We start from the raw sequence: 26,464 nt of genomic DNA, 5'->3' as shown, positions 1-26,464 counted from the left end.
ATCTGTGCTCCATAGCTAAGGAACAGAAAATGGCATAGTGTTGGAGCTGTATGCTTCATTAGCCAATCAAGTTTAAAAGGCAGATACAAAATACAGAAAATGTATGTTATTTCCAGACTTCTCATCAGTGCATGATGCTGTAGGTTTCATTTTTATCCTTTGATATGCCTCCTGTCTTTAGATCAGAGACCTGCTGGAGCCTGCTGAGGCTTCTCTCCTGTCCACTTTTCCCTTCCTCTGCCCAGATGATGGGTCTGGCTGCAAACTCCCACTGTGGACGCAGTACTCCCCAGTCTGTTAATAAAGACATTCCCTTAGATGAATGTTTTGAATTGTCAGAAATTGCACAAGCTAAGGACATATCTCTGGGTCCAAGCATGTTCCTCAAATACTGCTAGAAACACTGGGGAATTTTTCTGACTGTTACTGGTATGTGGGAGACACTTCTTCACCTGATCCCCAGATCTTAGTCTGGCTTATGCACCTTTTACGGAGGTGTGCTGAGCTCTCCTTTGAATAGCTTCAAGCAGGGCTTCGGTGAGTTTGGCACTTATTCCTGTAGCCCTGACCTTGTGGTTTAGATTTGCTGTAGCCTGTGTAAGGAAGTCTTTGCTATAAGCAGGTTGCATGAAATCATCCTTAATTCCAATCAGGATACAGTAAAATGCAAATCCATTTATACATTTAAAACATGCTAACAGAAATCACAGTTACAGGTCCTTAGAAAGAAACACAGGAGAAAGAAAATCATGCTGGAACTACTGCCACCAAGATCCAACCAGAAAAGCCCTTCTTGTTGTATTTGCCTGACTTGGCAGTAAATGCTTCCCCAAGGTATTTCTTTGAACACAACCTGCACCTCAGGCTGTGCTCCCCAGGGACAACCCCTTCTCAGCAGAGCATGCCAGGTTTTACAGTTCATCCCTCTTCTGGGGTCCTTTGTATTCCTCCTTCCTTCCACCTCTCACCTCTCTACACATTATCTCCTTCGACCTTATTCCAGGGATACCTACAACAAGGCTCAGAGTGGGGGTGGTTGGACAGTGTGGCTAAGATTTAATCCATCCCAAGAACTGATCCAGCCAAGAATGAAGCCAGTGAGGAATAAAAAAGGGGGAGAAGGTATCTTTCCAGCCTGATTCACTTCCTGACCCAATTTACCTGGCACATGGGAGAAGAAGCCATACCCGCAGGGCAGGGAGTGTACAGGTTTGGCTGGACCAAATGAAAAGGAGGGGCTGGATGGCCAACACTGGTTTGAAATGCCTTAACTTGTATAGATGTGAGGTATTTACATCTGAGCCATTCACACCAGGGTGCGTTTGTTAGCAGTGGAGAGAAATAAGTATGTATTACCACAGGAAGATTTCTCTCATTAGGTATACTAGATACCTAAGACAGGTATCTCAATAGTTCAGATGACTCTCTCTCCACAAGTGCCTGTTTACATCTTTCCATTAACAATAAAGGTATCCGGGGGTGACAGGTATGGATTTGGATATCTGATCTTGGACAGCTGAAGCATTGGGTGAAACAAATTCTGGATTTAGTGGGTGTATTTCCATGCTGAGCATGTCCCAACCAATGGACTTGAAACCCATCTACGTATTGGTAAATAGCTAAATGACACGAACGTATGTACAGGCTCCTTAGTTGACTTGCCTCAATGGGAATCAATTCATTTGGGGACACACTAGACTAGAATCGGTAAGCTTTGAGTCTCAGTCTTCAGGAGATGTTTTTACAAGATGTTACACTTCAAATGCTAATGAATCAGATATTTAATTCAGGGGGTCACACCAGACTTTTGTTAGAAATTCAGACTTCAGCCTAGTTCTCTTCTCCCCTGGAAGACACAGAGAAAACTATGATAAATTAAGTGTCAAGTGTGATATACAGATAAATGTTGCTGTGAAGTGTGCTTCTCTGGAATTTATCCGGGCCTGTAAGCCAGTGTATCACTGTAACGTAGATTTAGTAGTGGTAAAGTCGATTCAAAATGTCTTCCTTCTGTATCTAAATACCTGCCAGTCTTCTTTTGCATGAGATCTGTGTGATTATAATTTTTTGAAATGTATGAAACAATTCTAAAGTTTCAAAAAAGCATTTTCTCACAATAACATGTAGGCAAGTGTAGTTTTCTACTGTAAACAGCACTGAGCTTAAGTGTCTTGTGTAATAAGTGTCTTGAGTCCCTTTAGCCTCAGCATTCTCAATTACACATTGATTTTTAGTGTAGTGGATAGATAAGGAAAAGTGAACTTGTTAGTGAAATCAAGGAATGCATCTAGTCTTTCCTTAATTCAGATATGGACTTTCTGAGAAACGTTTAGCCTAACATTACCAAGTGTCACTTTCTACTTATCAGCTGGAAGCAGCGTGAAGGTGGGCTCTCCAGCTCTGCTTTGCGGTTACAGTGACTGGTTTCCAAAGATAGAGAGTTCACTCAGGTGATTCACTCAGGGTGTTATGACAGCTGTATTCCTACTTTCTTCCCTGATTTCACAGCAGCCTCCCTAGATAAGGCTTTGAAAGACAGAGCTAATAGGGTGCTTGTCAGCAACATGGCTTTACTCGTTAAGAAACTGGGGCACTTGTGTTACTCAGACAATGGTAGGGCTGCTTCCAGTTTCTTTCATCCAGATATTCCTACTTCAGGGAACAACATTTTGAACAGCAGTGTTTTGTATGATTTCTGCAGGGCAGCTTGGTTCCTGTGCTTTGAAAAGAGGACAATATGGTGCTATTAGCAAAGCTTTGGAAAGCTGTGCCAGGGTGTGAGTTGTCCCTTCTCATTATCCCATGGGAAAATGGGGTTGCTGAAGCACCTAGTTGTGTGCTTCCGGTTCCTCATGTTTGTTTTCTGTCTGATATGACCTTGTGCTGCTCAGCCCAAGTCCTGTTGGCACACCCAGCCTTCTTGGGAAATATCTTCTGGAACTCAGAGCTATATAAACTATTTGCGTGCTGCCTGAAAATCCTTGCTGAGTAGTTTGTTGACAAAGTTTTTCCTCTTATTTGTCCAGTTCATCACCACCAGCAGCAGAAAATAATTTTAAAAGATTATACAAAAAAGCTGCATGCAAATTTTGCAGGATTTAATCACACCTGCACTTCCATGATAAAACCAGTAAGATCGCACAGGTTTTTCTCTAGGCAACTGCCAATCATGGTAGACTTACTGATCTTATAACATTTGAGTGATCTTGGCTCAAAAAAGTTGCTTATGATTGTATCATTTAAACGTACCTGTTTCATAACAATTTTTATACTAAAAGTGCACCCTAGCAGCTGTAGGTGCATGGCTATTAAAAATAGAGACCATGATCTGAAGTATTTTCAATAGTATGTATGGCTTGCCAAATCTAGACAACTTTCTCAAATAGAAAAATTCTTTTAGTTGTTTTTGTTTCTGAAATTTGGATTACACCTATTAGGTACAATGAGATATAGTCTCTCTAGTAATAGCTATTCTAACCAGTAATAACCTTAGGATATAGTGTAACTGCTTTGTTTCTGGCTTGCTGCATTATATAATGTATATTATATAATTATAAATAAGATTGCACAAAACATATGTAAATAGAAAGAAAGGCAGAATTTAAAATTAGCTTGAGGTTAAAATTTGCTTCACCAAAAGCATGGTTTTGAGATAAAATTAGCTATTGGAGTTGCTTGAACACTGTTGGGAAATATAGAACAGCAAGGATCCTGTGTTTGATATACTTTGCATGTTTAGACATAGTTTGCACGTATGGACTTAGGCCTAAGTGATAGAAGAATTCTAGATAGCACACAAATGGATAAATGGTAAATGGTAAAAAATAGTTGCTAATGACCTCTGTATTTTTGCTGTTGTCACTCTAATCCTTATGTAGCTGTTGTCTGTGTATGAACAGTGGATATTTCTATAAAATCCTCCTCAAGTTCCATGGAGTCTTCTCAGAAGTGACTTTATACATAAAAATATTTTTTTAGATTAAATATTTTTTTTCATGCTTATAGGAGATCCACTCTATTACAGAAAATAGCGTTTACTACACTTATTACCACATTATGTTGATCTCATTATTTAACATTTTATTAGATATATTTCAAAATGCAGGTTTTATATGAAGTCTTTTCCCTCCAAACGTCAAAAGGCATTGAGATCAATATCAAACTGAAAAACTGAAGGTGAAGTATTCTTAAGCTGACTGAGAAGAAGGTGTTAGACAGGAGAGAGCATAGTGCCTCCTGAACCAGTCTTGCAAATGAGTAGTTTTACTTCAGGCTGCAAAGGGATTGTATGCATTTGATTATTAATGTCTTGTTGCCAATCTTGTGTTACTTTGGACAATCCCAGAACATATGCAAAAGATCTTCAGTCAGTATATATCATCGCTGGCAGTTAGGACACTCATTAAACTGGAAGATATCTTCTTTTTTGGAGTAACAACTCTTCTGTCTAAAATGTTGCTGTATATTCATCTGCAATGACATTTATAAGATTGCCTTTTATATCTTCATGGGTTTCTCCCCAGTCATTTATTTTCCAGTGAACCACTAAGTACATTCCTGTGAGTCCTTTATTTTTTACTATAAGATCTAGCTAGCTGCCTGTAAATCCACGGAAGTCACTTTTTATTATTTATTGTCATACGCGGTTGAAAGGCCAGCCTGTACCGTAACATGCGTAACTGCTTTAGTCCAACAAGGGAGTGGGTCAGCTCCAAAGGAAGAATTAAGTGGACTGTAGGTGTTGTCTCATGCCTGCCCCTGTCTGCCCCAGGAGGTGTCTAACGCACAAGGAACACACTTTTTTATATGAAATTTCCCCATCATATGCTCAAAATTACTGTTCTCTTCCTGCCTTGAGTGGGCACATGGCTCCCTCAGAGGAGGGGTTTGAAGACCCAGCTCCTCTTCCCTTCCTCTCTCACGCTGTTGGCTTGAAACAGCTACAGGATTAATAACCAGATGGAAATGAAGGAGCAGAGAGGGTGTCAGTAAAGTAATTTGATTTAGCCCAGGTGTTCTAGCTCCAAACCTTATTGCTATGGCCACCACGTGCGAGGGCCGCTGGTGCCGCACCTCGGCGGGGAGCAGCTGGTGCCTCTCACGCGTCATCAACATAATCGTGTAATGAGTTCAGGCAGCGACACCCGCCCGGCCCCACCACCGCATAGGGATTACACCCCTATCACCGGCAGCCTAATCTGGGGCCTGGAGGAGCACAGGTGTAACTGAGCACCTAATTTGGCCCTGCGGCACTGTTATTATTGGCGATGTGGAAGGTGGTTCGACCTGATGCTTGAGACGCGGAGCCTGGGAGTGAGTCAGGAACTGGAGGAGTCCTCATTTCAGCCTGGAAACTGAGCATGTTTGGGACACAAATGTGAAATCATTCCTTGTAACAAGTTTGTCAATATGTTTTCTGGACTTCCAGCCTGTCTGATATAAACCTTCTGTCTCCTCTCATCCAATATTTACATATTCTTGGCTTTGGTTTAATAAAACAAGCATTTTGCTCTACAAGTAATCCTTTCCCAGATTTCTAAGAAAACCTTTTTATCACAGTGTCATGATGAGAGACGCCTTAGAGAGATGGGAAGTCTTCAGGTTTTCTAGCAGAAAGTAACTGGTCTGGATGTCTCTAAACTATAGGTGTAATCAACCCACTATCTCTGAGGAGGAGAAAGTGCTTTGGTTTGACTTTAGCAACTCTTGTTTTCCATGTTATATCAATAAAACCCATAGAAACAAAACCTGGGGTGACAGAAGACAGAGAAGGCCCTGTGTAGCTGCATCGTCCCCCCAAGATATGGTGTCATTTGGCACTGTCCTGGCTGCCATCTCTGCCCCTCTTTTTAAGAAGAGGTTTCTTTCCAGCGTTGTTTTCCCCCCCATTTCTTTAGTTCAGTAAATGGTGAAAGGCAAGAAGTCTATGGGATAAAATTCTATCTCAGCTAATACGCAGGGGGATCACCTTTTCCCCTCCAAGAGCCTTGTTTGAAAGTCTCACAAGAGCTTCAGGAATCAGTTGCGCTAAATCCCATCCATTCTCAAATTATCCACACCTGAGAAAGGCATTAGTGCTTCAACTCCAGGACAAAGTGGATCTGGTCTCCCCACTGGCTGGTGGCATTTTGATCCTCTGAAATTACAAGGGAGCTGAGGACTTCTTGTTGAAATCCCTCTAGCCTGGGGTGTTACACAAGGCGAAGAAATTACCTGGGGACTGTAAAAGTGACACTATATCTTTTTAGTTCTTAATGAAAAAATCATATCGGTTTTAACACTACAAGTAGCTACCTGTCTCTCAGTGAAAATAGATACTACTTAATTTCCATATGTTTGAGATTAAATGTTCTGCTAACGTAAAATGTCTCAAGGCATTATATTCTGTAACTTACCTCCATGAGTTTAAAGGGTCTGGATGAAAAGTGTCTTTTGGATTATTGCTTTTTGCTTGCTGCTTTTTTTTTTTTTTTTTTTTTTAGAAACTAATAAAAACACAAAAATCCTTGCCAGTTCATTAAAAGGAAAAATGAATCAAATTATGACAGGCCTGTCATCCTGTCAGGATCCCATGGAAAACAGTAGTTGCTAAGGAATTTACAGATGAGTTAAAATAATGAGATAATTTGCTATCACAATAATTTGTGAAAAATAGGCAGACTTGATATGGTTTTGATGAGATTACAGATGTGTTAAAAGGAATAGCAATGTTTCATAAAAGGCATTTGACTAATATTGCATAATATTTCAATCAGGAAATGACAGTCATATCCATGTTAGTATCTGAAAATGTAGTTGTTTCCAATGTCCAAAATGTAGTTGTTTCTGCTGGAATCTTGCAGAAACTTTTTTCCATTAGAAACCTCCTTCCAAAGGCTAAAAGCAATGGACGATACAGCAAGAGGACACTCTGATTATCCCACATTTGCCCAAGGCAGAATCCCTTTTTTTATATTATCTTTCAAAAATGGATTTGTTTCTGAGTTCATAAATTTCTCGTTGATTTGGGATTTTGAATGTTTTCTTCTGGAAAAGCCTTTCAGTGGGTCTACTTTGCAGGTATGTTAATGCTTGCTTTAAGTTTCCTTATTCTCTTAGCCCTTTATCCTTTGAAACATACATAGGTTGCATTTAAGAGCTAATTTTTATGGAAAATACAGAAATCTTTTCAGCTAAGTGTTGTGGAAAAGAGCATTAAGGAGGAGAAGGAGGACTTTTACTGAAAATATGCTTAAAAGAAATTACTGCAAACACTGATGTCTGAAAAGAAAAACAATCTTCAGGAAGGACTAGAGGTTTTATGCACTTGTAAGTAGATCCACATTAAATGCCTAGAAATGGACATTTCCAGGAGTTGCAGTCCCCTAACATGATTCTTTGCAGGCCATATATAGAGAGATATTAGATTCTTAAAACAAAATTTTAGTATAATCTGGAAAGGTTCCTATGCACATCCCCAGTCTTTTCTAGGATTGTTAGTGGAGTTGCCTTATTTCTTTTTAAGTGTTCGCCTTAGATACAAAAAATGGAATTGGGCTTGGGCTCCTAGTTTCTCCCTGAGCCGAGGTCCTGCCAGATTCGCATCTAACCTTGCAATTTAATCGTTTCTTTGTTTTGTTTTGGCCTGTTTTTTGCTAGAAAGTTCCCTAAGTAGCAAAAAGACTGATCCATAGTTGACCCGCCTTGCACACACACACGCATGCATGCATACTTGTGCTGCAAGTGCACCTGAAAGGCACAGTGGTCCCTTCCCTGCCCCTGGCAAACACAGAGTCAAAAGGGATCCCAGAAACCCCAGAAACAGGGATGGAGAGAGGGGTTGAGCAATAAGTTGAAAATGTCCCTATAGGCAGCTTATCTTGAAGAAAACTTACAGGCAAGCACTCTTTTTTCAAGTTTTTATCCTTCTGTACATTCAAAACCCATCCTTTCACCCCTCCCTCAATTAACAGATTTCACTTTGCAGAAAACCATAACCCTTGAGCTCTCCAGTTGTGTGTGTGTTGCCTCATCGCATTCATTATGGACTGACATGGGACTCAGAAGGTATTCCTGACTCATGTACTGGCCAAATCACCCATCAATGAAGAAGGATCAGCACCTCTTGGGACACAAATCCCAGTCTACATGGAATGAGGTGTACGTGAGTACACTATCTGTAGCCAGCTCCTGCACAGGATCCATATTCATTCAGTACATGTCTGGAGTTTTATGTCCCAGCTGAATCCTTCCCACCTGACATTCATAAGTGCTGCAGTAGGTGTCTGGCTAACAGGTTTATCTCCCACAAGATAACTTCTTACTTTTGAGGGACTTATCAAGTTAGGGCATAAGCATCTGCAATGAGGCTCTGACAAGAGAGGAAGCTATAGCAATGGTGATGGTAGCTTATTACCTCTTTCCAAGGTGTCCAGTTTCATGGCTCTGAAGCAGGTGTCAATGAGCTTCATGGAGGAATGGCCAAGGAGGAGCCCTGACCAAATACCTCTTGAGGGATACAGAGCAAGCAGAAGCTCTTTCCAGTCAATATTGATGTTCCCTCATGTAAAGGTATACATAAGGTAGCACGCACGGGGAATGTGAGTCTGAGCATGCCAAAAAAGCACTAAGGTCTTAATGAGCTGAGCACTTTTCATGTTAAGTTATTGCAATAGCTGTAGTCAGTGATCCAAAAGCTGTGGTATTACGGTGTAATGCTCAAATAGAATAGAGTGGTCTTATGCGTAAACTTGTGGCTGGGAGTTATTACTGAGTCCCAAGCCCTGTCTGTCATGACTGTGTGATATTGTTGATAGGATGATGATCACGGAGCCCAAGGGACTCCTTGTAGGTGCCTTGGCTACATGTAGAAACTTGAGCAATAAAAGGTGGAGGCTTGGGCACTGTGCTGTGCTCATCTGCATGGTGTAACTGGCACACCTTTAACCTATCACCCTCTAAAGAATGCCCTGCAGTGTGCACGGGCTAGGATGGGTTAAGGGGTGGTCCCAGGGAGTCTGGCGGCATGGCTAGAGGCTGTCATGCCACTTGCTTTCGGGTCAGAGAAGGGCCCTGACCTGTGTTAATTACTAGGAGAATAATACTCCCACATGACCTCTGGTTCTGCTTGAATAGACAGCTGAAAGATAGGATACCCTTTTCATTTCAGGTTTTTACCTCCTGAAACTCACACTGGGACAGCAAGGAGCTTGGTGACGAGATTTGTATGGGCCTTCTGGAGTCTCACATGTGTGTTTTTTATCTGAATCTGAATCTGCTTTAGTTCTCCCTAGCAGTCAGGGGGAGTGAGGGCATGTGATGGGTACCAGGAGGGACATAGTTGCAGGAGAGAGAAAACCCAACTTACAGCCTGCTCTTCATGGCAAGTTAAAACAAGGAGGACAGAAAGGTTTAGTACAGGAAAGGGAGAGGGAGGGGACTTTGCAAGAGCGGAGCTGGGACAATCTGCCTATTTGGAAGAAATGGACCAAGTGTTTTGTTGAAGAGGAAATCTGTCCCTCTCTGACCTTTCTCCGAGCCCCTGGCCCCTTCCCAGAGTCCTGCTGCTTTCCTACTGAAGCAGTCTCTTTTTTCTATTATTATTATTATTATTATTATTATTTAAAAAGATATGCGTGCAGGGACACGGGCCACCAGCCAGTCTTTTATTTCCTGTTTGATAGCTCTGTACAAACTAGTGCATCTGAACAGCCATGGGCACTGGATTTGTATGTATAGCTGTACAGTGAGACTGAAAGACCACTTTCAATTGTTCAGCTGCCTTTTCTGGCAGTCACTAGTTCTGCTACACAGTGAGGGAAACTAAGTGCATCATTCTTAAATTTGCACAGCTATGATACTGGGATTAGCTTTGCCACAGGGCTTGGTCACTGCAGCATCCTGCCAAGACTAAGTCTCTACAAAGTATAAACAGACATGAAACTTTTAAGTCAAATCCACTGTTGCTGATAGCTTTTAGCTGTCTGTAATCTTCTGGCACCAGAGGAGGTTTTTTTTTCCTATCTAGTTTTGTACATAAAAGCATATTCTCTGCTTGATGTTAGGAAGACTAGGCTGAAGGCAGCTTGACATTGTGGCACCCTTAGGCACACAGAGCCCTTATGCCAATCCTTTCATGAATAAAAAGCACCCCAGGCTCTGAATTTTGCACGTAGGTACCCATGTTAGTTAACCAGGTCCTTGTTTGTGCAAATGGGGTGCAACTGAGAGAGGACTTACTTACTTCTAACTAATGATGTGGAGCTGTAGTGCTGTTTAGGCATGATGTCACCATAGAGGGACCCATAAACTGAGTCAGCTGTTTGGCAGATTTTCATCTAAGTAAATCTCTCTGTAAACTAATTATATGGCCACAGCTTATAAATTTTACAAGAAAGCAATCTTCAGACTTGTTTTTCTTGTCAGTTGCAGATCTTGAAACTTGACTATAGATGTTGCAAAACTAATCACCAGGGTTAGAGAGCCTATAAACTGTACTGTATTGCATAGACATATACATTTCCAGTACTGCTTTCCTTCTTTAAATACCAGCTTAAGTTTTAGTCCATTCATTTTTAGCACTTGCGAGTAACACACACACGCAAAAGCCTAAATAAAACCAGTCCACAATTAAATCCTTGGAAAATGCGAGCGTAAACTCCAGCTAGAGGTCTGCAGATGAAATATTTATATGTACTAGATGTCTTGTATCAGGAGGTGGTTCTCTTGCTGTTACCAGAAGTCAGCCCTTCGCTCCCTGTGTCTGTTTCTAATGCTTTTATCCCTGGCAGCAGGAGGCTTGCTTCAGCCATCCTGCTTGCTTGTCAGCAGGGTTGATGCACTATGTTATAACAAGTATTCACCACAACTGTTGTTCACAGGCAGCATTTTTAGCTCTACAAGCACAACCTGTGAGATTCTCTATCAACATAATCATTATCTATCTGAGGCTCTTCCAGTAAATTGAGCCTAACTAGTTCTTCCTTTGGGTAAAATGCAGCAGCCTTTCTTTTATTGTTGCTCTTGTAGAGAAAGCAGCATCGTCCTCAACAGTGGTAGGATCTGGACAAGGAATAAGCCTCATAGCTGTTGCATCGTCCTCCTGGTAGGGCATTAGCTTATAGTCCAATTCTTAACCTAGGACTGACTGGCAGGAACACAGCCGATAACTGTGCATTATTTTCATTGTAGGTATATTTTAGCCGCACAGTTGTATCCTTAATGCTGGATCTCCCTTAGCTGAGAGGTTGGTCGCATTTAACTGGTTTGGTCAAAGCTGCTTTGTCTTCCACAGGCAGCTCGCAGAGACTCCCTCGAATCAGTAACTCTCATTTCTATAGAGAAAAAAGGCAAGTCATCCCAGCTTTGCCGTGTGACAGAAATGGGGCAGCTGAAGCTTTGGAAAAGTCTTGGGACATAAACTGGAGATTTGTGTATATTGACTTTTTACATTAAGAGACCCTGCAACAGATAGGTGTACACTAATGTAATTAACACAAATCAACAAAAACAACAAAGGTATTTAAATATTCTGGCACAATCATAACTTTTTTTTCCTTAAAAACTAGAAATTAAATAGAGATTAAAAGGCAACAGTGGTGTTTCACCACAAAAACTGTATCAAGCCGGTCTATGTGACTATACTAGCCTGTTAATACATTCTCCTTGTCCTGTGCCTTTGTGGAAACTCCATTTTTATAACTTAAACCATAATGGAGATGGCACATTATTAGTATTATTACTACTACTACTACTATTACTACTATTATTATTAATATTATGAGTCTGACTTGTTTGGGTACCCCTACCTCTGAATGCAATACAGTAGAATTTTTTTTTCTTTTTGTAATCCAAGGCCAATTTCTCATACAAAGGTCTGCTTGGGCACAAAAGCTTCTAATTTGTGACTAAATTGTACTTCACGTAATGCTGAGAGACTTCATGCAAACAACAGTATTAATTAAGATAATAGTAATACTAATTTTTGGTTTAACTGCAATGGTACATTTTTTTAATCAACTTGTTGAATAAACCATGAAATTAGGGGTGATACTTGTATAATAATGGAATGGAGGTTGCGACATATCAATAAAGTGTTTCACATGCCTTTATTAACATACCAATCCTCTCATCTCCTCCCCCATCTATCCTCCAGCCCCAAAACAATCAAGTTAGGTTATCCACTTCAAAAGCTGATTGTTATAAACAGATATCTGCTAAAACGTACACTGAATTCTAGTAAGGTTCTCAAATATTGGCTTTAGTTCATTTTGATAATTGATTAAAGAACAGTCCTTCTAAATGGAAAGGCAATGAGTGGGGCAACAAATTGAAGTGTTGGCTGTTATTCTGCTTGTTAGTCAATCGGGAGTTTTCTAATTATGAGGAAAGTATTTTGCTTACCATTGCTACCTTAAATTAGACATCTGACATTTAGGTAACTATCTCCACTTACTTGCTATAATCTTTGTAGGGACCTCAGCATTTCCAAAAGGCAATTTATCCCACCTGTTTTGTTCTGCTGTGCCGGGAGTGTAGATACCTAACTTTCAATGCCCAAAATAAGGTGAAATTAATTCCATCTTATCAGATATTAAGAGATACTCAAAATGGCTCTCATCAAGTCTTTGCTTTCTGCGAGGTCTATTATACAAGATTATTGCCTGTTCACAAGGATCCTAAATATCGCTTGAAGGCTTTGATTTTTCACTTCTGCTGATCAAAGTATCTTTAGTAGCTTCTCCTCATGTACTGACAACCAAAAGAGTTGCAAAACACACTCTGCAACCTCTGGTTTATTTCCTGAGACCCCAGGAAATACAACCACCCAGGCATGCATAATTTTTGACATATACATAGCATATAAGAGAGGATTTCTTAAAATAATTGTTTGTTCCTAATGATAATGTGAATGTTTTGACGAAAAGTTCATTGAAATGAAAAACAATCACTGAATTCTTTGCATATTTTATTTTTCTTTTTGATTTCCAACTCACACACATCTGGCATATTTTACATCTTTGCAGTAAAACATGGTTACAATAGCTTAAGGAATTTATATATCCAAAATATTTCACCATGATCTCAAGATGAAATGAACTTGTCTTCCAGATGTTCAATAGTCTCCCAATTCTAAGCTACAAACTCAAGATATTGCTTACAGACGGGTGATGAATAACTTAATCATTACGTTGATCCCCATGATTTCAGAATCTTATAAATACAAACAACAATGAAGAAGGAAATTCAGTGCTAAACTTACTAATACAAGGTGGATAACAAATAAGTAATCACATCAATAAATAATGATATGTTTCTGGTGCAAAGTGCCAATACAAAGAATCCATTATCTTTTTAAATAAATGACTGCAAGTGAGTGTAAATTCTGAGAAAATTACATTCCTGTTACATGCCTCATAGCCCTACCGACACAATATGTACATCTATGACAATACAGTCACCAAATATACAAAGAAGAAACATGAATTAAAGTGTATATACCCCTGGGTGTGTAATTTGATCAGTACAATGTGCAGAAAATTATTCCAATAGTTATCATTACAGTATTGTAAAACATGAAGTGCCTTAGTCTGAGTGGCTTCAGGTGAGATTTTCAGAAGAACTGAAAAGAATAACCTCAGTCACCTTTACAATGAAGCTAAGGCTGTCAAATAAACCAAGCTGCTCAGAGGAAAAATAAGGGAAAAAAATCACTGGGGGCTCTCTCGCCCATGATTTGTATGCCAAATGTTAATAATCCAGAAGTATAGCACTTTGTATTGGGAGTCATTAAGCATTGCAGAGCATTAAAGTGAGCTTCCCTCTTTGCTCCCTTTCTGTCTAGTCTTTGAATTTCAAAGGGAGGAATTTAATTTCTATTGTATAAAGTATAAATATGGCAAATGATGGCTTGTTATCCAAATGCTTCATGAGCAGAACTCCACTTAAGAGGGGTAAAGTTTAGATTAAAAGAGAGAAAAACATGTGTTGGTGGAAATGTCAAAATTACTGTTTGCACCCAAATTCAACCCTTTAACACAAGCTGTACCCTTAGGCAGATCTCCAGTTTGATTTGTGTGAACACACCTGTTCCTTCAAGACATCAGGTTTAAAGTACATGCAAGTTGTAACTCCACAATAAAATTAAGAAACAGTTTTGTTCTTTATACAAGGTTTTACTTTTACAAAAGTATCCCTTTAAAGATGTGCATCTGATGTACAAAGTATCAAACGTATTTTTTTTATCTCAGCTTGAAAAGAGGCTGGAGATGGGATGCATGTTAGGTTCAAAGCCTGAACATTGAAACAACTGGACACAAAGTTCCCCAGAATTTTCAAAAGTCTCTTGTGGCGCATCCTACTACCTTTTCTCAATAAACAAAGATATATGAAATAATTACCAAAACATCTCCTAATTCATATAATTTACATGATACAAGCTTGCTTTTCAGCAGCTGGTGTTCAGTTGTGAAAAAACACACAAAGTAAAATGGTTGCTGACTACAATGTACAGCTATTGCTGGGTGTAATGGAATGTACAACGGAGGTCAATGCAGACGTGGTTTTCCACCAGAGACTACACCTTTCATTGCAGCACTTGTGCTCTCAGCTTTACCTGGGCTTTCAGTTCTTCATTCTGCTTCAGTATCTGTTCTGATGTTCATAATGCCACCGGTTAAAATCTATATTAAAAGCTACGATGCTGCCAGAAGCCATGCCAGTAATCAGAGTTCTAAAAAAGATAGAAAAGATGGTCCTGTTAATCTTCTTTTACCTTCTCAAGCAATCGTTTACCATAAACAGTAAAAAAGCTAAAAGAATGAGGCAATTTTGCAACACTGTCTGAAGACATGGTTGGGATTCAGTTTGCGATGGAGACGCTACGTTTAGGTGTCGACATATGAGCCAGATTTCCATGTTCCCATTATGGTCAAGGGAGATCTAGAGATCCATTCAGTCACCTTCACATAGATAAAAGCTTCATGCCATTTGAGATGCTCTCGCATATCCTGCCTTGCCTCCAGCTGCCTCTCCAGAAGGGTGTGGGTCTTCACTAGGTCCTTTGTCATATGTGCCACCTCAGGTACATACCTCAGACCTCCAAGGTATCTCAAACAGTACTAACTGGCTAAGGGTAGGCAAGCAAATCAGGCCCTAATCAGTACCCTCAGTGCAGCCTGAGACCAACTCTCTACAGGTCACTGGGCATGTGCTTTAGGGTGAGCTTAATCTTCCTCTAGACTACACAGGCTGTAGCAAGTAAATTGCCACAGTTATTACAGGAGCTTACTCCCGTAGCTCACATGAAGACACCTATGCCAAAACACCTTCATTCAGGTGTTTTAGAACCTAGCTGCCTAATTGCAGGCACCTCATTCCACCGGAGGTGTCCCAGCATGGCTGACACGTCTATGCTGGCTGGCAGCTGGGACACAGGACCTGTGGAGTGCTCTGCACTTGGGACTGGGATCAGCTGGATATCCTAGGGCCTTGCAGACAGACTGAGATGCCTCTCTGAAGACAGCTGAACTGATCCCTTAATCATAACCTGATCACACCTTGGTACTCCTAAAAAGCCTCGTATTGAAATGTAGCCCCATATTTACGTTGTTCTGATAGAAATAGTTGAGGTGATTTTCCAGTTATCACATATCCTCTAATTCTGGTAGCTGAGTTTTAAAATTGGGTTAGGTATCTATCACCAGTTCTGTCAAACCATACAAAAGCCATTCCCTGCTTAATTATGTGACTAAAGTTAAGCAGGTACTTAAAGCACTTTGCACAGCCTGGTATTACAATCAGGGATAGAGAAAACAGGCTACCTGAAATTTTTTGCTACGTAAATAAATCTTTTCGAACAGAACACAGTACTGTATGCATAAACTGGCAAAGCTCCAGAAGCGAACAGGCCCCTTCCAGTAAGTTAGTTTCAATTAGACTAGTTTGAGACAAAAAACTTGTTTCAAGTCATCTACTCATGCATGAGTAAATTAGATACGCATTTTGTTTATAGGTGTTTTTGTTGCTTTACAAAATGGGTATATAGCATAGGAATGCAGAAAAGTGTAAGAAAAATAAACTGAAATGAATGCTGTATGATTTTTCTAATATCCTATGAATTCTTTGCATCTCATGAGTTTGTATATTAATAAGAAATACAAGACTGGCGCATGATGTAAACAGCAAATCCACTCATAACCATGCATAAATGCAACATATAGGCCTATATTGTAATCATATTGCAATAAAAAAACTGAGGGACCAGGTTCATATACTTTTTTTACATTTACAGTGTGCATTTTAGTGCCACAGCAGTGACTGCAAAAATCTAGGCTTGTACACTGCATCTCCATTGCTCAAGAAGGTCAAAGGAAAGGACCACACTCACTCCTGGTGGATAGATCCACTGAATATATGACACATTATAGTCTAGATGCAACCTCAAGAAGTTCTCAAGCTCCACATAGCTGCAAATCAGAAATGTACCACAAACTTTTGTAATTTGTCTTAAGGCATTGGTTAATAGGCACTACTGCACTCCAGTCCAGTTTGACTGTTCCTATGTTCTTAAGTTGATGTAATTTTACTCATATTTTGCTAGCTGAGTCTCTGGCTTACTGGCTTCAATGATGTAAGACCTCACCTCAATGTTAGGTGCTTATGCTATGAGACTCAAGGATCAGAAGAAATGCTGAGTCAGGTGAATCAACGAAATATCAATTGGGGTAATGGTTTTGTACCATATCCTGTTAATGAGTGCATACCATAAATTCATACCTTAAAGTTCATGGAGATGTATACTTTGTGCAATTTTACTGTTTACATACAAATATTAACAACAAACTCACCTCTGATCATGAGACAGATCCATAGCTCTTATGCCAGCATCACAGCCAGGGTAAATATAAAGCTGCTTGAAGTCACAAGCCTGCCATACTTCCACTACACCGTTGTCTCCCCCTGTCACCAGGTTCTGCCCATCGCTGCTCAGGAGGATGGCCTTCAGTAGAAAAAGACAAAACCCAAGCACACAGTTAGTTTTTATGGAAATGGATCAATATTACAAAAATTTAATCAACTTATAAGCATTTATTTTGCTCTGCCCACTTTAAATTTGAAGAAAAAAGCTCCCACTCCTCTTTCTCCCCAGTCAGAAAATAAACCAACAAATTTTGGATCTCCAAATTTTAAATAAAACAATTGTGTGGTTTTAAACATGATATATAACCAAAAAGCTCTTTAACTGAATCTGCCAAGACTTGAGTTCAGCACATAACATTTTGATGTTTGTCCTACAATACTCAGTGCCATCACTAACACCTAAAGCAGAGCAGCGGTCTGCATTCCTAATGCTGCTTCAAGTGCTAGTGACAGAGCAGAGCTCTGAAGGCATGAATTCATGTCTTGGCTAATAAATGAAGAATGGACTCTTTTCAGAGCATTTTGTTTTAAAGACGTATTTTCCATCAAAATTTGATTCCAAACAAAAATTCCAGGAATCGTGTGGGATCATAAACAATTTGTTCTTATTTATTCTGGAAAAGCTCAAGTGCACTTTTGCATTTGGAAATGGAGATGAGAGGATTTGTGTTTGCATATGACTTAACCAGGAGGTGGCAATTTTACATATGTGATTTCCTTTAAACCGCACTGCAAATAAATTCAATTTATTTTAATAAATAAAGGCGAGACACAACAAATGTTTGTTTGCATTTAGATTTACCCTGGTTGAATCACTGATTTCCATCTGAGCTAAGAGTTTGCCATTAATGCTGAAATTGCTGAACCGTCCTCGTTCATAGTAGATGATGCAGTGACCTTCACTAGAAACTGAAATTAAGCGAGGATACAAGCAGTTTTCTGTTCCTTCCAGGGCTCTCAGCAAATCTCCAGTAATTGTGTGTACCAGACAAGGACCTTCTGTATATGAAAACATAATATATCATATATTTGCTGCTTATATAAACTATATACACTGTGCACAGAGGCAATGCATAATACACATTTAGATCACATTAGTCCTGCACAGATATAAGAAGATGCAATGTTTGCTTAAAGAATTTAAAATATGCAACAGAAAAGGAAATGCAAGAGCTAGCATATTAAGAAAATAGATACAACATGCCTAAAAGTGGTAGTTTATTATTCACTTAAACTGGTAGTTTTCATTGATCTATCTTCTAAAATATTCTTTCCTCTTTCCAAGCACTCAGAAGCCTCAGTCTTGCTGCTTTCCTCCAACAACATGAACTCTCTTTAGCCTGCCCATTCACATTAAACAGATGGGGCCCTATCAGTGACTAGTAGGAGCAACTCCCAGAGGGCATATAATCGTATCACTGCATATTTCTCCTATAGACAATGGCAGTTCCTGTAGGTCCTCTCCCCCAATGAATGTGTTATATGCATAGATTTCAGTCCTGAATTGTTTTAACAATGGGTGCCATCTGACAGCCAATAGAGTTACTATGATATCTGGATGATAAGACCTTTTAGAAGACCACAGTCTAACTGCATGTACTCCAGAGAGATTTTAATGTCTTTTTATTACTGCTTATGAAAGAAAAAAACAGGTATGAAATCTACAATGTACATTTTAAGATGCAACACTAGGCTATTTCCATTTCAAGATCTAGGAGAAAAGCTCACTTTGAAAGTGAGATCTGTATTCCTACTAAGAAAAAGAGTATCTTCCGTGATAAATGTAATGAGTCACGATAAACACTAAATGTTTTCTTTTATGAATCACAGGATAATCCCGGGCAGCACAGTAACCTCTTCCTTATACAACGGGCTCGTGACCCTGAAAGTAAATTCATACTGGCAGACTCAGCCACCTCATGTTAAGCCCTTCTAACTTCTCTGAAAATCACACAGCAGCTGGGTTTGCCCAGGTAGAGTGAACCACAGCAACAGTGCATTTGTCTGTGCGGCCTCTGGTACAGGTTTTTATCTGTGTTTGCATAAAGCCTTATGCAGAGAGACCCCAAGCCTGACTGGGTCCATGGGATACAACTGCAATGGAATTAATTGATTTTCTCAAATAGCTGAGTTTCAGCTTTGCAAATACTGAAGTGCCAGAATAGATTAGTTAGATTTTTCAAAAGAAAAGTGTAATACCTTCATATTTAAGTGCACTGATGAACTGCCACTACCTTGGCTCAGCTGATTGGTCATGGACACGAAAAGGCACAAAGAAAATCTTCCAATTTAGGGTGCTACTGTAAAGACGTACAGACTGACCGTCTTTTTTGGGTTTGTTGCATAAGAAGGTGCAATCATCAACGTGACACATGGGATTTGTCTCAGAGGAGTCCTATATGTGCTGTCTCCCTGCCTCAGCAGGTTCTCTGGCGTGCTGCGTGTGTTTCCGCAGTGCCACAGCCAGCTCCGGCGGGGCAGCCTCCCCGCGAGGGAGCACAGGCAGCGCTCAGGCAGGAAGGCAGAGCAATGCAGCACTGCCGTGAAATGCAGTCTAAGAAATCGGAAAGGGAGAGGGAAGGACAGAAAGTGAAGAAGCAGCTTTAAAACAGGCATCTGCTGGAAAACAGCAATAAAAATGGGATTTTCTCTCTCCATTTGTATATGGAATTGAGTTTGAAGAGGAAGAACATCAGAAGAGTAACTCAGGGGACAGTCTGGGCCTCTATTTCTCTGGATCAATTACAAACGCATTCTGGATTTGACATAAAAGTCTTTGGTCCTCCAGCAGCCTTTACCTCTAAAAATATATGTTACCAAAGCCTCACATACTTAGTGAAGCAGAAGATAACTGAGTACAGATTCCAGCTATTTTAATAAGAGGAAGTTTGCAAAATGATAGTTGGAAAGGCTAAGCTTTTACAGCAGTAAGAGTGTATAAAGCTGCCGTAAAAGATAAGAAATAGCAGTGCTGCAAGAAAAAACTTTAGATTCAGCATCACCGTACATTTTTTTCATAAGTGTCTTGACTTCACCTGCAACTGTTATGTAGTATGTCCTTACGAGAGTTAATGACCCATTAGGATTTCCTGTTAAAAATGCCTTTACTCAAAAGTTTCATACTCAGCTTTGAAAATAAATGTTGAGCTCTGAGGCAGTATAAAAGATGATAACAGAGGAGCTCAGCTGTGAGCAAAAGCAGGCAGAACAAGCATCACATCCTTCTTACCCTCAGAAGCAGCAAACTTTTTAAAAGAGTACGAGGATATCCATGGGGATGAATAAAACAGGCATAGCTGTAGACAGACAAAGCAAGTAGCTGGATGTGGATGTAGGAGTGGACTGGAAATGAGACAGGAATAGATATAAGGAAGAAGAACCTTAAGGACGGACAAGGGTAATGTAAAGACAGGAAATAAGAAGGGAGAAGAGATAATGTAGCACAAAAGTAAGTAAGAGAGAAGGGAGAGGAGGGTGAGGCAAACAGGAAAGGAAAAGAGAAAAAGACATGCTGTTTGCCAAATGAAGAAAAGAAGCTGAATGAGAGAGGGCAGTGGGGGAAGAAAAGTGGGCATGGAATTAAGGGGAAAAGGAGAAGGTGGGCAGAACAAGTAAATGGAACAAATGAAGGAGAAACAGAATAAGGAAAGATGAAGCAAACACTCATTGAGGCGCGTGCTTTATTTATGTTGATTACCAGTTATACAGGAGACTGCTGCAGGTTTGGAAAGGTATTTTGAACATTTGTGTTAGCAATTGTTGGATACTCTGGATTCCACAGATAAGTAATAGGGAGAAAGTGTGAACAGATGGCTCAAAAAGTTTAATAGAAGAGAAGTAACAACAAACGTGCAAACTCCTTGTTATTTGGAATCCACTACAAAAAAACCTACTGAATTAAATGCTGTCCACAGACCCAAAACCAAGCAAATTGACCCTGCTTCCCTTGCCGAGGAGGTTGAGGTCAGTCCTACGAGCTGCCATTCAATTAAGATCAGGGTGGAGAACTTGGAGCTGGCCCTCGCCTGAATACAGGTCTCTATCAACAGTTTTTTTCAAAATCAGTAGATGTCATTATGAATTATTGTATAAATTCTTATCAACTGCTCTTCCAGATTTGGGGGAATAGTAGCACAGGCTGAGAGTTGGAAGGAATGATCAACCTAATTTATGTCTAAACCTTGTAAGTCTATACAGTAAGTAATAATGTTCAGAATAAGCTGCTGCAGAATCCCCCAGAATTACAACACATCTTAGTAGAGGAGACTTAGGACGATTAAAGTGTATGTGGCTTGAGGGAAGACTGAGAAGTACCACTAAAAAAGGCTCTGAAATTATTAAGACTTAGAACAAAAAATCATTTCTGACCTTTAGCACCACTGATAACGAGTCCCAGCTCTGCACAGACCGATACGCAGACAACTTCATGGTCGTGACCAGTTAGAACAGCCCGAGGAGCTGGATAATCACCTGTTTAAAAAAAACACAATAAGAAAAACAAAAAAAGGAAACAACAGAGGAATGCCGAAACAGACCTGTTTTATCAACAAAAGAATTTTGCTGTAATTTGCCTTAAATCAGTAAGCATCAAAGAAAGGTACAGTCTGCTTAAATATCTCATACTTAGATTTCTGAGCAAAATACATCCAGATGTCAGAAAGTTTCATAAGAACAGCTTCCCAATGCATTAATTCATACACTAACAAAAAGCAAATTTCTTTGGTTTAGAAATTATGGACTGCATGCTCTTTACAATACACATATTATAATAATATGTTGCTGTTTTATGACCTAAAAATACTGAAAACGTATATTTCAGGTAAAGAACACGAAGTGTGGTGGTATTAAAAGCAGCTGTAATGTAAAGATTTGCTGTTAAACATATACGTCTCTAGACTTCTGCTAGGAACCTAAAGAGTAGCATGAGTTGAGGATGTTCCTATATTAATGATCAGAATTTGTTTCATGAAACTGGGGGTAGGAAAAGAAGAGAGGAGGAGCAGTACTGTATTAGAAAGATACTACTGTTGCATAGACATTATTGATTCAGAGACACACTGAATGCTTATAGATTAAAATTATACCTAAAAATGGTTATGGGTATACATAATTTTATATATATCACTATGGATACCTATGCCATTTTTATCACATTTAATTTATTAAAGAGTAGGATGGACTACTCCCTAAATATTTATTTTTTATATTCAGGAGTGAAATGTATTTTATTTTGGATTCAAACGGGTGGGCATTTATGGAGTGTTTATATGACAAATAGCAACATTTCTGTTGTTTCTAATAATAACAGATGCTGACATCTTAACAGTGAAACTCCTATATTCAGTAAGGAATTGCTCAGTATTTGATACTGCTTTGCCAGGCAAAGAGAGTTAATCAGCAATAAAAAATTAGCAACTTGCTAAATAACACAGATTTCATCTGGTTATATTTACTCTGTACAAATGAAATACAGAAAATTGGGAAATTCCAAAGGACTGGAGCTCTGCCAGTGTAGTTCAAATACTTAAAAAGGATAAAAGAAATTACCTAGGGAACTACAGATGAATTACTGTAACATTAATACTCTGCAAAATAACAAAATGGTTAATCCACAGTTCTGTCAACAAAGAATTGGAAGCAAAAATGTCATTAATGCCCGTCACCATGCTGTACTGGAATGGGAGTCTTGTCAAGCAAGCTTCTTATCTGTTTTGGACAGGATAGGTATAGTTGATAAAGATGGGTATGTTAAAATGGCCTCCATGTATTTTTTTCAATATATTTGTCTTAGTAATACAATGGTTTGATTTAAACCTGTTTTATATGGAACTGACTGTGGGCAACATGGATGTCACAGAAGCTGGTTCAATGACAGAGCTTAAAATTTTTTGACCATAGAAAGGTATCTACTATGAGCTAAATATTAGGATATTGGAAATTAGGGTGTCCAATTAGGAGCTGGAAATTGATTCTTGATCGAATACTAATAAATAATGTTATCTACGGGTTAATATAAAATCTTTGCTGGTAAGATATGGTGGTATATAAAACATACAAAGATTCATGGGTAACTGTATAATGAAGAGAGAAAGTCATTATTATAACATTTTCTGCATTGCCTAGTTAAATAAAAAGGTAGCAAAATGTGTTTTATTTATTTTATTTATTTTGAATGCAGCCAAGTGGAAAGTTGACGCTCCTGGACAAGCACAAGCTCTGCTCACTGGAGAGGAGATTCTGTTCTGGAAGGCAGTGAGACAGAGAAGGATTTACGGAGTCAGAAAGGAAAACTCCCTCAACATTAACTTTCAATGTAATCACCTAGAATAGCAAATAGGAGTCGAGAACTATCTTGCCACGGTAGACCAGAAAGATTAAAGTCTTGTACCCACATTTACAGAAATTAGCTTAAAGGAGGGTCACACAACTGATATAGAGAATAAGACAGGAGGCTGCACAGTGCTTGAAGTGTTTTCTCTCTTCACTGCACAGGCAGCAAAGCAGTGACTTGACCATCGCAGCTGGGAGTCACAGGCATAAAAGATGTCCAATAGCCCAGAAATTTATCTTGCAACTAATGGCTTAGCAAGGTTCAATGGGTGAATGGCTGCACACATTTCAACCCTGCAATAAAATGCAGTTTCCTAACTGGAAAAACAGTTAAACCCTAAAACAAATTAACAAGGGAACTACTGGAGTAGCTAAGCAATATTGCATGGGTTTCTGAAAGACATGCTTTAGGAATGGAGGCTTGGATAGACTTTTGTGGGTCAATGAATGTAGTCTTTTTTATTGCAGACACTCACATCATATAAACCTGTTAATAAATTAGTGAAATGGCTATCTGGGTATGTGACTTGGAAGGATGTTCCAGACCTTTCCTACTCTAAGGGAGAGAAGTATTCTGATTTTCAGTCTGAATTTATTCCTGTCTACCTTGTAACTCTTTGTTCTTGTGTCAGCACTGTCCTTTAGCTTCAGGTCTTCTCCCTCTCTTGTGTTTTCCCCAGTCATATACTTACAGAAGAAATCAGCCCTCTCAGCCTTTCCTTTTGACTCTATTAAACAAACCAAACTCTTATAAACTCCTTTAAAGTGACAGGCTTGCCATTTTTTAGTCATCATAGTAACTGTCTGTGCCTATCTAGCTCCAAGAGCTTTCTTAAAATTTGGGTATCCAGAACTGTATATAACAATAGTTCTTGAAATTTTAGGGTAAATCTACAGTATTTCTTGCCAAATCCTAACGTCTCCTGTCATCAAAATTTTAATAATGATTCCAGGTATTTCACTATCTTTCTGAACCAGCTGAGAACTACCAACCATGGGTTTATGGAGTTTAGTTTTGGACCCAATAGTACAGGGTGGTTCAATCTACCTGGTCTTATCATTGCATTGCACAGACACATTAACACTTTCTTATCTCTAGTAAAAATAGCTACCCCAATAAATCCTAGTTTCCCAATCTTTAATCTAGCCTGCAAGAAAAGAATCTTTCTGGTCTGGAAACTGAAGATGTGAAGTGTAAACTGCACTTTACTGCTAGGGAAGGATGGATGTTGGAAGAAACATAGAAAGATGCTTTGTGTATCTCATCAAAGATTAGCTATATTTTGAGATTTAGATTTTTATTATTTCCCCATCAATGTTGCTGTTGAGAACCCCATCTCCTTTTGAGGTTTTCTTTCTCCAAGTGTGTAACAGAAAAGTGAAAAAAAAAAGAAATTCAACTAAATTCAGAATTTTCCACTTTTTTTTTCCCTTCTGTATGTCCTTCTGGAAGAAAGATGAATTGTGCTCAAGGGTCATCTTGGCTTAAGCTCTGATTACAGAGGTGTATACAGTAGTGTCATCAGACTGCAAGGGTGAATGACTGAAATTATTAGATGGTTATAAATTTTTAAGGGAAAAGAAAGAATGTAATTTTCAAAAGGACATTTTCCTCAGTGTTTCCTAGGAAAATACTGTAATATCATGAAACTGTAAAATGTCAGAATATGAAAAATGAGCATATTTAATTGACTTCTTGATTTATAAAGGAAAATGCTTCTAAGAAGCAACTGTCCTGAAACATAGGTCTTTGAGTCCTGTTTTTCAGTAAATACAAATTAACAATGGAATATCATTATTAGGAGTAACAGTTCGACAGTAATTGAAAATGGGATTTTTCCCCTTAGGGCTCAAAGGAAAAATTATTCAGTGATACTTTCTACAGGAAAAGCTGTGGCATGGGGAAGTGAACCTCAGTCGTATTACATTTTATTGCTAAGGACAGAAGTTATGAACTTCAGGAATCATTCAAAATCCAGCAAAATATTCTGTCACTGTCACATCACCACTGATAGATGCAGCCAGAGGTCAAGGGCTGCAGCTCTGAGGGAATTGCAGGTGAAAATATCCTACCTATGAACTGAGATACCATCACTGTAAACTCCCTGTGATTTCCCCAAAGGAGCACCTTTGAACCAAATTACTAGAGGGCAGAAGGAAAAAAAAAATAATCTGTGTTGTATTTCCAAACAAGTAAGCTTTTCTACAAAGTCTAAAATAAAATATATCTTCCCTTTTCTCTGAAAAATATAATGCTTAATACCATTGTAAGGTTCTTCTGGAACAAATGCTGCTCTCATATGGTAAGGAAAGAAAAAGAGAAAGAAAAAGAAAAGAAAGAGAACACACAGTGTTACTATTTCTCTCATATATTGTCCTTTTCCAGGAACTACGTACAGATTGCTATGGGGGCATACCTAGAAGTCTTCTATGTAAAGAAGCATGAGATCACAAGGCAAATTCCAGCTTCCATTTCATCTCTGACTTTGATGGAAGCAAGTACAAGGCTATAGCTGAATTATTTGTTGAAAATAATTTACTTTACTATTTACTTTACTATTAGCACTTCTGAGGGGAGACTCTTCAGAAAAAAAAAATCTTAGAAAATACCATGGATTTCATGGAAGTGAAAATGTAATAATAGCCTTCTTGAATTTTTACTGTCAGAAAAAAACATTCTGGAGTTCTATGAGAAGATAAGGCTAGAGCCAAGAAATAAGAATATTTCAAAATAGGAAATAGCCAATAACAATGTCCACAACATGAGGGAGCAATGGTTGTAAAAGAAAGATTGCTGACAGAAAAATATTCATATATTCAAAATATTCTCACCTCTGGCAGAACTGATTTATTTGTTGAGGAATGTGAGCAGCATTATATCTATCTACAAACAACTCACCAAGGTGAGTGGACTTTCATATAACTTGCAACTATCCAGACCCCAAAAGGAAAAACAGAGTGGAGGAGAGGAGAGCAAGGATTTGCAGCTTCTCTTCCTATTTCTTCCACTAAATTGCTTTGAGAACTTTGGCAAGTCACTGAAATGCCCTGTGCTGTAAAGCTCCCATTGGGTGTGCAGCAAAACATGGGCACAGACATCTGTTGACAAAATGCTAGATATAACTGCATTAGTTCAGGTGTGTTATTGGCTCATTTACCTTTGCTTAGCAGTCTTAAGAGAGAGATGTCTTGGCTACCGGAGTAGAGACAGTGCCAGTAAAAATTACACACTGGT

The 26,464-nt window shown here is 39.1% G+C and overlaps 1 protein-coding gene across 4 annotated transcripts in view; it reads right to left on the bottom strand.

The window, feature by feature from the left end:
- Positions 1-14,613: 14,613 nt before the first annotated feature.
- The window catches only part of NBEA (neurobeachin), a 516,023-nt gene continuing 504,172 nt past the window's right edge, over positions 14,614-26,464 (bottom strand). For all 4 annotated transcript variants that reach the window (XM_059826681.1, XM_059826675.1, XM_059826690.1 and 1 more), the window contains 4 exons: positions 21,268-21,369; positions 17,702-17,898; positions 16,827-16,978; positions 14,614-14,710 (listed from right to left, as the gene is read on the bottom strand). In XM_059826681.1, coding sequence (XP_059682664.1) covers positions 14,620-14,710; positions 16,827-16,978; positions 17,702-17,898; positions 21,268-21,369 — 542 coding nt within the window. In that variant the 3' untranslated portion in view covers positions 14,614-14,619. The remainder of the gene's footprint in view (positions 14,711-16,826; positions 16,979-17,701; positions 17,899-21,267; positions 21,370-26,464) is intronic.

Source organism: Gavia stellata, chromosome 1, assembly GCF_030936135.1.
Source record: "Gavia stellata isolate bGavSte3 chromosome 1, bGavSte3.hap2, whole genome shotgun sequence".
In the NCBI taxonomy this organism is placed as follows: domain Eukaryota; kingdom Metazoa; phylum Chordata; class Aves; order Gaviiformes; family Gaviidae; genus Gavia; species Gavia stellata.
Note: the sequence above shows the minus strand (reverse complement) of the source record. Positions and strands in the feature narration are given on the sequence as shown.